The sequence below is a fragment of the Platichthys flesus genome, chromosome 8 (genome assembly GCF_949316205.1).
Source record: "Platichthys flesus chromosome 8, fPlaFle2.1, whole genome shotgun sequence".
Taxonomy (NCBI): Eukaryota; Metazoa; Chordata; class Actinopteri; order Pleuronectiformes; family Pleuronectidae; genus Platichthys; species Platichthys flesus.
In genome coordinates this window covers 14,317,477-14,326,927 of record NC_084952.1, presented here as the reverse complement: position 1 = coordinate 14,326,927, position 9,451 = coordinate 14,317,477, and the positions used below count along the sequence as shown (strand labels likewise).

The 9,451-nt window shown below is 45.0% G+C and overlaps 2 protein-coding genes and 1 non-coding gene across 3 annotated transcripts; 1 reads left to right on the top strand and 2 right to left on the bottom strand.

Moving 5' to 3' along the window:
• The first annotated feature begins 1,822 nt into the window (after window positions 1–1,822).
• Window positions 1,823–2,492, top strand: LOC133959231 (gastrotropin-like). Its single transcript, XM_062394351.1, has 4 exons — window positions 1,823–1,889; window positions 1,967–2,130; window positions 2,238–2,327; window positions 2,439–2,492. The coding sequence occupies exons 1-4, from the start codon at window positions 1,823–1,825 to the stop codon at window positions 2,490–2,492; spliced, it is 375 nt and encodes a 124-aa protein (XP_062250335.1).
• Window position 2,493: 1 nt separating this feature from the next.
• LOC133958433 (gastrotropin-like) lies at window positions 2,494–4,406 on the bottom strand. Its single transcript, XM_062393212.1, has 4 exons — window positions 4,246–4,406; window positions 3,993–4,153; window positions 3,819–3,908; window positions 2,494–3,692 (listed from the first exon to the last, which is right to left on the bottom strand). The coding sequence occupies exons 1-4, from the start codon at window positions 4,310–4,312 to the stop codon at window positions 3,633–3,635; spliced, it is 378 nt and encodes a 125-aa protein (XP_062249196.1). The 5' UTR covers window positions 4,313–4,406; the 3' UTR covers window positions 2,494–3,632.
• Window positions 4,407–5,988: 1,582 nt separating this feature from the next.
• Window positions 5,989–6,060, bottom strand: trnaw-cca (transfer RNA tryptophan (anticodon CCA)). The gene has a single exon. It is a non-coding gene; the product is annotated as a tRNA-Trp (tRNA).
• Window positions 6,061–9,451: the final 3,391 nt, after the last annotated feature.

The window sequence follows — 9,451 nt, the reverse complement described above, 5'->3', positions numbered from 1 at the left end:
GCCTGCTGAGAAAGAAGAGCCGCTGTCTGGCCGTCTTCCTGATGGAGTCTGTGTGATTGGTCCAGGTCAGGTCATCAGTGATGTGGACCCCGAGGAACTTGAAGCTGCTGAATCGCTCCACCGTGGCCCTGTTGGTGAAGAGGGGGGCGTGTTATTCTCCTTGTCTCTTCCTGTAGTCCACGATCAGCTTCTTCGTTTTGCTGACGTTGAGATGGAGGTTGTTGTCCTGGCACCAAGATGTCAGGGCTCTGACCTCCTCTCTGTAGGCCTTCTCATCGTCGCCGGTGATCAGGCCTATGACAGTGGTGTCATCAGCAAACTTAACGATGGCCAAACTTAACGATGGCTTAACGAAACATTAGTGAATTTAACTGATTGTTACACGGGATGAGATGTAGAAGTTATCAAATTCAAATATGATCATTAAAGGAATGAATTCTTACTAAAATAGACATAAAACATAAAGCAGCCTTTATTTAAATCCACATAAACTATCCTGCCTCAAACTTACCAATATGATTCATTTCACTTAATGATTTTCTACATATCATGTGCTTCTTCATGTTATTTGTTTCACTGGATTTATAATTATTGAAGAAAATGTAGGATATTATACAGTCATTATTGACAGTGGCAGCTTTTCTCCCAGGCCTGTGGGACTGTTATAGTTTACACAGGTGTTCATGATATTACCTCATGACACCAGAAAACCTCCTGAAGCAGATTTCACGTTGATCAAATATCTATTGAAATATGTTCTGCCATCCGGGCCGAGCTGGGGGCCAGCCCTGTTCGCCTCCTGCGCCTGTGGCCTTTACTGTCTGTGTTTATATACATAGAAACATCCAATATCACCGACAAATATTAGCTCACTTACATTTTAAAGAGCAGGCCACTTGAAGAAGAGGAGTGCTATGTTTGCCTGGTATTATGTCATTATGATCTGGACCTAATGCATTAGTTCTAGTAGATCTTTTAAATCTTTATTCATAGAAATGTTAAACCAGATCACCTTTCCAGGTATGACTCCATAGTTCCAGGTAGATTTTGAATATCACTCTCATCCACATCTTCTGGATAAGTAAGAACTTTGAAATACTTGAACATAGTGGAGACAAATGGAGGTGGATTATAACAGTTTATTTATCATTGTCATCATGCTATTGCTCTCTAATGCTCTGCGAGTGTTGTAAACCAATGGAGGCTTGGGACAAAAAAAACTGTAATGCATGACTCCCTGCAATCAATAGGGAAACCGATAGCCCTGGTAGATTAGCGGCACGGTATACAGTGGCTAGCAGGGTCACCTCACAGCGAGTAGGTTCTTGGTTTGTATTCCAGCTTGGTCAGGGTGTCGAGTTTGGATGTTCTGTGTGTGTCTGTCTGGAAATACTCCAGCTTCTTCCCACAGGCGATCGAGTTTAGGGGAAATTAAACTGTCTGTAGATTTGAATGTTCATTTGTATTGGCCCTGCAGGTTGTACCCAGCCACTCTACCCATGTCAAGGGGGATTGGTTAGCCTCAAAGAATAATGACTGTCCGGTAACATGGTAACTTTATAGCACTTGAGTCTCTTGAGGAGTATGCTAGTGCTTCATTATAATCTACATATACATGCATATGGATGCATTCTGCCACTAAGCTGCACAACGGGTTAAATACTGACTGCAGGCCAGCAGACATTTCAATTAATTTGATTGAAGAGGGAAAACATGGAAATGGCCCAGCCCAAAAATTAGCATGAACGGTACAGCACACAAACGATATATAAAGAGGTGCTGGTCTGTTTCTTAGTTTGAGTATCAGCAGTCAACCTTCGCTATGGCTTTCACAGGGAAATATGTCCTGGAGAGCTGCGAGAACTATGTGGAGTTCTTGGAAGCTCTTGGTGAGAAACTTGTATTTAGATAAATTAGCAAATTGTATTTGATAAAATGTGATAACGATGTTGTATTTTCTCTTTAGGAATTACTATGCCCAAAGAACACGGAGCTGGGGAAGTCATAACAGAGATCCATCAGAACGACGAGTTCAGGGTGACCAAACACATGAAGGATAAAACCTGGTGCATCAAATTCCCCATTGGGAAGGAGGCAGAGCTGGAAACTGCGGGGGGCATGAAATTCAAGGTCAGTTCACTGTCATTTTACCATGTATAAGCAGTTATATTTTAAATATCTCAACACTGACGGTTTTCCACCTGCAGTTCGATCAGTTGTGCATTTTAAATTTTCAGACCACTGTCACCCTGGAGGGAGGTAAATTGAAGATTCAGTTTCCCAATTACCTTTACACTGCTGAGGTGGTCGCCGACAAGCTGGTCGAGGTGAGCACATATGACTTTTACACTGGTGTCCCGATGAATGTTTGTGGTGTGTTATTGTGTGTGTGTGTGTGTCTGTGAGTGTGAACATCTTTGCGTTTTCTCTCATTTAAGGTACAAACTGTGGGTGGAGTAACCGCCAAGATGATTAGCAAGAAAACAAATTGAGCAACATGAAGATCTCTTTAATAAATTTCAACACTCAAATGCGTCTTTGTGTGATTGTGTTTTTCATTCAACAGCACAATTTCAGAGATGTGTAAAGTTTTCCTCTCAACCTTTCAGTCCAGCAGTGACCAGTTACTGTATATTCACCGGCAGCTGCTCTAATTCATCCAAATTGACTGTAGATTTTTTTCAAATCTGTTAGTTGGAATCCGCTACCCTGCTGCTTCCGGTTAGACCAAAATAGTTTGAACTAGAATGCCACTCAGTAGAGAGCATTACCTTGACCAAGGCCTAACTGTTCCCTTGAATTCAAACAAGCTGCACTATATTTCACACACTCATAGATATCACTTCCCTAAATATGCCTGATTCTTTCATCAAGGTCAAAGAATGATTCTGTGGTAAAACAGTGAAAATGTTAAATTTCAAAAAGGTTTGCCTGACGAGGGTCGAGTACCGAAACGTTGCAGCATAATGAATCACAGGTTGCAAGTTGGACAGTGTGTGGGAGCAGTTTGTGATCCACTCGTGCCTCTACAACACACCTTCGCCGTCAAATGGAGGTGCCAAGCCTTCTTTAGTTAAATCAGAAAGGGATACAAAATCTTATCTGGATCTTCCCTGACTCCACATCCTTCTACCAAGATGGAATTTCATCCAGGTGTTATGTCCTTATCTTACTAACCATCAAACAAACAAGAGATTAAATAATAACCATAACAATAATGGTAAATTATCTTTTCTCTAAATGTTCAGATTAGGGAACTTGCATATGAAGCATGTTTAATAGTTTTTTTTAATGTATAAATATAATTAATTCAATATCACTGAGCTGAAACCAAATTTAAGAAAATGTCATTACTGCTCTGAAAAACAGATTTTATTACTTTTTCTTCTTTATGAATCAAAGAGGAATACTGTTCCAGTTGGACGGTTTGTAGAAATACAGCAGAACAAAAAGCCTGGTTGGTTTGTTTTTTACATTTCTTTCAGTAAAACTGAAAGTATGCACCAGGAAATCCCACTTGCTCCTTGATACACATGGTGAATACATTTTTAAATTGGTGGAGACATTTTCATTATGGGTTCCTCTGCCTCCCACAGCCTCTCTTCCACTGCTGCATGTTGAGTCTCGCCACGTTAGATCCGTTTGCTGACTCTTTTGAAAGTCACACCCTTCTCTCCTGGAGTTATGCAGATCTGCAGAGCGTAGAGTGGGAAAGATAAAGTGAATATAAAACAAACTGCAGCTTATATTTCTGTCACATTAAGGTAACATTGAGGTAGTATCGTGGCGGTCACAGTTTGAGCGAGTGCTTCTCTTACCATCACTAGTTTATCTTCAATGATCTCTGCTGTGAAGTTGTACTGTGGAAACTCTATTGAAATCTTGCTGTCGGCCATCGTGACCGTGGCCTAAAGGTCACAAGGATAAAAGGTCTCAGAGGGAAACGAGCGGTGCAGGTCGGGAACATGAAAACTCATCTGTCGTGAGCTTACCTTGAATTTGGGGCCCTTCATCGTCGCCAGCTCACACTCCTGGCCAATGGTGAAGCTATTGGACCAGGACCAGTTGGGGATGGTTTGCGTCCAGGTGAAGTTGTTCCCGTCCTGAACCACGTCCGTCACCACTTTGTGGTCGGTCTTGGCGTTGAGAAGCCCTGTCACAGAGTGGTCGAAATCCCAAATGAAGACAGTCAACAAACTTTAAATGAATGACAGCTCGTGTTTATCCGCAGAGAAACTAATATACCCAAAACTTCCAGAAACTCCTCGTAGTTCTCCTGACTCTCCAGCTCATATTTCCCGGTGAAAGCCATGATGGTGAAAGAGAGGAGCTACCGAGTGAAGGAGTTCAATAACAAGAGAGGAGTGGCCTTCAGTTCTGAATCACTGCCAAACCCTCTCTCCTCCTCTCGTCGCACATGTTCTCCACCTCACCCCTCATGTGTGAGGCATGCCAGCAATGTTTATCCAACACCGTTTGTCACCTTGTTTTAAAGACAGTGATCTAATCGGACAAAGATCCCAGTTATTCCCTTGCCCCTGTCACTTTCAGGTTCTTCCAGCACTTCTGTCATTGATAAGATTTCCTCTGCATGTTTGGACTTGTATGATGCAGTACAGTGCTCAGAACACAGGGCTGATGTATATGTTCAGCTTACGTGAACTCTTCTTTCTACCTGTGAGGTTCAGGGATGAAAATCCATGTAGTGCAGTGAGCAGCCGAAGTTGAGGCTTTGAAAGTTTCTTCTCGAGAACGGTTTGTACTAACAAGACAAAATCAACAATTGAAGCAGGGCCAGGACACCACAACCACAACGAGGTGAATCACAGAATGTTCCATGTGCCAGAGTGGTTCTGTCTGTAAGTGTCAGGGTTAGTGGCAACAGAAACACCGGCTGTCGCTGCTGGTGTGTTATTTTAATAAATGAATGAAAAGTGGATTACCGCACATATTTGTTCTTATCATGCCTTGTGCTGGTTATTTTTTAAACCTTATCATTGTATATTTATTTTCTAAATACACATGTTATTCTTCCCTGTATATTGATCACATGACTATTATTATAACTATTGATACTGTTATATTTTCAAATACTTATTTAAGTTTACTTATTTATTTACCCTTCAATGTTACTTTGCAAACATTCTTTCTCACCATTATACTTGTTGGACCAGTGGGGACATGTTGAATCTTAAGGAGCGGAAACAGGTGAACAGCCAAAGAGCTGAAATGAATTCTGAACAGGAAACGACTCACAGTCTGTCAATGGACAAGAAAAAAATCCTGAGGACATGTGGTGGGCGGAAGCAGAACTGAAACACTGATTGTTTTGGAGATGCTGCTTGAAATCTCAGTCTGTGTGAGATGTTGCTCCTTCACCTCGCACTGCAGCGGCCGCCTCATCCCGCCATGTAAACTGAACCGTGTAAGTGGAAAGGAAACATGTGAGAAGTGCTGCACGATAAAGTGCTCTCCTCTGAATGGAGGTTTGGACCTTTTCAGGTCAGTCTTCTCCCTTCCAGCTCAATGTGTGAGAGAGAAAAGAAATGCTTGTTTTGAAAAGACATGCTCTCTCTCTCTATATATAGAGAGTATATATAAAGGTGTTGCAACCTTACTCCACTCAACCATTCTGCACATCCTGAACTCCTTTATCTGTCAGAGAGACCTGCTGTTAATACACTTTGTGCAGCAGAGATTGGATGAACTGTCTGTATGTTCCAAATACATCTGGAACATGCAGAAGAATGAACTACTCAGGAGGTGCTGACAGTACCACCTGAGTGCTTGCAGTCTCAGGTCTTTCAGGGGGGAGTTCCAGATAAAGAGGAGAATTGAACATTATTTCAGGAAGTTGCTTTTGTGATGAAAACACATAAACCACTTATGTGCAGTCAAATGCCATGACTTCTATTGCTCAGTGTTGGTTTCATAATTTGATTAAGAACATCGTTCCAGTTGCTGACTTGCACCACTACAATAAAGATATGACCCTGACGTGATTTGAACACGCAACCTTCTGATCTGGAGTCAGACGCGCTACCGTTGCGCCACAGAGTCTGGTGAAACATTGAAAACACTTCTATATTACATTGAGCTTTTCTCTTTCTCCCTCTCTGCTCTTTATTTAACGACATATCACTGACTTAGTGTTTTTTATTTCTCTATCTCTCTCTCTCTCTCTCTCTCTCTCTCCTTTCTTAATTCAGATGTGACACTACTTAACAATTAACGTTATTATTACTATTCTTATTAGTTAATTGGTGCTGCTATCATTAATAACGTCATTACGTTTATTTATCGGACAAAGCTGTGATGGTGAAACCACTGTTCCTGGTCTCTCTCTCAGTGCATTCTGGGAGTTTGTTGGCGGAGTGGTGGTGAGCTTGTTAGAGCGTGTTGGATCTTCTTCGTAAATTGCGATATGATTGTGTAGTTGTTAGTTGTTGTATTGTTAGTGTGTCTGTGACTGTTTGGCGGTGAGTGAGCCGTGTGTTCGCGGCGGGATGGCGTCCTTTGGGCCGCTGTCCTTGTCTCTTAGACACGGGGTGAGGCTGGTCCCGGAGCAGGACGTCTCGGTGGAGCAGGTGTTGTTGGCGGTAGGAGAGCAGGTGGGGTACGGGAACATCTCCTACGCATCACGGATGAACAAGGCGGTGGTGGTGTTTATGAAGGAGCAGGAGTGTGTGGCGCAGCTCGTGGAGAGCGGCCTGGTGATCCAGGATCAGCTCGTCCAGGTGCCTTCCACCCGGGTCACGGTGTCCGGTGTCCCCCCGTTTATCGCCAACCAGGCGCTGGAGCAAGAATTAAAGCGCTTCGGAAAAATGTCGAGCGGGTTCAGGCCGGTGACTCTGGGGTGTAAGGATCACAAGTTGAAAAATATACAGTCACCAGTCACTGCGGAGACAGGTGGTTAGGTTCCTCAGCTCCCCAACCAGACTCTGGAGGAGTCATTCCGGGTCAAGCACGAGGACGGGTTTTATATGGTAAATGCGAGCTCAGGTTGGTCGGGGATGAGGGTGGTAGCGGCCCGGTGCCCGGTGGACCTATAGTCGGAGATGCGGGGGCTAGCGGCCCGGTCCCCGGTGGCTCTCTGGTCGGAGATGCGGGGGTTAGCGGCCCGGTGGCCGGTGGCTATATGGTCGGGGATGGTGTCGGTAGCGGCCCGATGGCCGGTGGATCTATGGTCGGTGATGCGGGGGTTAACGGCCAGGTGACCGGCGGTTCTATGGTCGGGATGGTGTCGGTAGCGGCCCGGTGGCCGGTGGCTCTATAGTCGGGCATGGTGGTCAAGGTAATGACGTGGATGCGGGCATGGACGTGGACTCGGACTGTGAAAGTGGGTCAGTTTTGGGAAGCGCTTCACAGAACGGTGATTTTAACTCTCTGGAGGAGATAGATGGTTTCCTGGATGATACGTTTGGGAAAACAGTAAATGTGAAAGACTTTTTCACAGATATTGGGAAATGTATTCAGACAGTAACTACACTACAGAAGGTTGTTGTGCTGACTTTACTAGATGAAAAGAAGCTTTACCGTCTAAAGAAATTAGTCACCGGGGTAAGACAAGGGTTAAAGGTATCGAACACAAAAATGTCAAAATATATATATGTTCTTAAATCAAGGGGTGTTTCACTGCTGTGGTTTGCTGTTGACTCTCTTAATTTTTCCCATGCAGGATTTAAAGATAGCATCATTGAATATAAACGGGGGCAGATATGCTAAGAAAAGAGCTGTTTTAGCAGAATCAATAAAGCAGAAGAGACTGGATGTAGTGTTTCTGCAGGAAACACATACAGACAATACCAATGAGATTGACTGGGGCTTATGGTGGGGTGGGCAACATGACCTCAGCCATGGGACCAATATAAGTGCAGGAGTTGCCATCCTGTTTTCTAAAAAAGCTAATATAGATATAATTTCACACGGAAATAATTCAAGTGTTCAAATGTTTCCCTCTCTGATCGTCAGCCCTGCTGCTGACGGGTGGCAAGAGGAGAGTGGACTGCTTCTTTCCTTCTGAACCCCGGTGCTGGGTAGTTTCAGGCTGAGGAGCAGGCTGAGGGGTCTCTCTCGGCCGGGGCTGGCACACAACCCTCCTGGGGTCGTCTCGGCGTATGCTGATGACGTAAATGTTTTTATCCATGACCAGCATGATGTCCAGCAACTACAGGAATGTCTTGTCTGCTATGGGAGAGCCTCTTCAGCCAGAGTCAACTGGGAGAAGAGTGAGGGGTTTTTAATGGGGCAGTGGAGCCCGGGGACTGAGCCTGATATTCCTGCAAACCTTCAGTGGAGAAAAAAATGGATTAAAGGTTATGGGGGTCCATCTAGGAAGTGAGGGCTTCCAGAAGCAGAACTGGGAGGGGTTGCTGGAAAAGGTGGAAGCAAAGTTGTCTAAATGGAAATGGTTGCTACCTTATCTGTCCTACAGGGGGAGAGTTCTGATAGTGAATAACTTGGTCGCCTCGTCTCTTTGGCACAGACTTATTGTGTTGGTGCCACCTCCAGGTCTGCTTAAGGATGTGCAGCGTCGCCTGGTGGACTTCTTCTGGTTTGGACAGCACTGACTGTGGGCAGCGGCCCTGTATCTCCCTGTGGCAGAGGGAGGTCAAGGTCTCATTGACATTATATCCAGAACTGCGGCCTTCAGACTGCAGACAGTGCAGAAGTTACTCTACGGCTGTGGTCTCTGCTGGTTGGCTCCTGCTCGTCTGCTGCTCAGGCAAGCTGGCCGGCTAGGCCTGGACAAACAGTTATTTCTGATCTCAACTACTGAAGCTGACCTACGGGCTGACACCATTCTACAGCTCGGTGGTGAACGCCTGGCAGACGCTGGAGGTCAAGCGGACTCCTGACCCAAGACTGGGGATATGGTTGTTTGAGGAGCCGCTGTTCTACAACAACTTCCTGAGAACTGACACTTTTTCCTCTCCAACCTTAAGGAATAAGTTTATTGAGGCAGGCATCAACAAACTGGGCCACCTCACAAAGGCATCAATGGAAACACTCTGCGATGGCACAAACATCAGGTCCTCCAGAGTGCTGGAGAGGATTGTGGAGGAAGTGATGCAGTGCTGAAAACCATACTCTAGCTGACCAATGGGATGATGACTGTGAGTGTCATTTGTTTCCCTCTCTGATCGTCAGCCCTGCTGCTGACGGGTGGCAAGAGGAGAGTGGACTGCTTCTTTCCTTCAGAACCCCGGTGCTGGGTAGTTTCAGCTCTTCTGGGAAGAAGCAGCTTTATGTCAGCTGTGTGAAGGTGCTGAACCTTCGCTCTCTGGCTGGAGTCAAGGAGATGAGGTGGACTAAGGAATTTGCTGCAGGCTGCACCCCTGAAGGCAGGTGGAGGGTCTTGTATAAACCTCTTGTTGAAAAACGGGTGGGTGACCTCAAGTGGAGGATTATACATGGAGCTTTAGCGACAAACAAACACAGAGGTGGGGAG

Excerpts from the sequence above, each read along its gene's own strand:
- LOC133959231 (XM_062394351.1), top strand. The coding sequence starts at position 1,823 with ATGGCTTTCACAGGGAAATATGTCCTGGAGAGCTGCGAGAACTATGTG. Across the intron at positions 1,890-1,966 it reads GGAGTTCTTGGAAGCTCTTG|GAATTACTATGCCCAAAGAA; the intron begins GTGAGAAACTTG and ends TTTTCTCTTTAG. Across the intron at positions 2,328-2,438 it reads TCGCCGACAAGCTGGTCGAG|GTACAAACTGTGGGTGGAGT; the intron begins GTGAGCACATAT and ends CTCTCATTTAAG.
- LOC133958433 (XM_062393212.1), bottom strand. The coding sequence starts at position 4,312 with ATGGCTTTCACCGGGAAATATGAGCTGGAGAGTCAGGAGAACTACGAG. Across the intron at positions 4,154-4,245 it reads GGAGTTTCTGGAAGTTTTGG|GGCTTCTCAACGCCAAGACC; the intron begins GTATATTAGTTT and ends ACTCTGTGACAG. Across the intron at positions 3,693-3,818 it reads TTGAAGATAAACTAGTGATG|ATCTGCATAACTCCAGGAGA; the intron begins GTAAGAGAAGCA and ends TACGCTCTGCAG.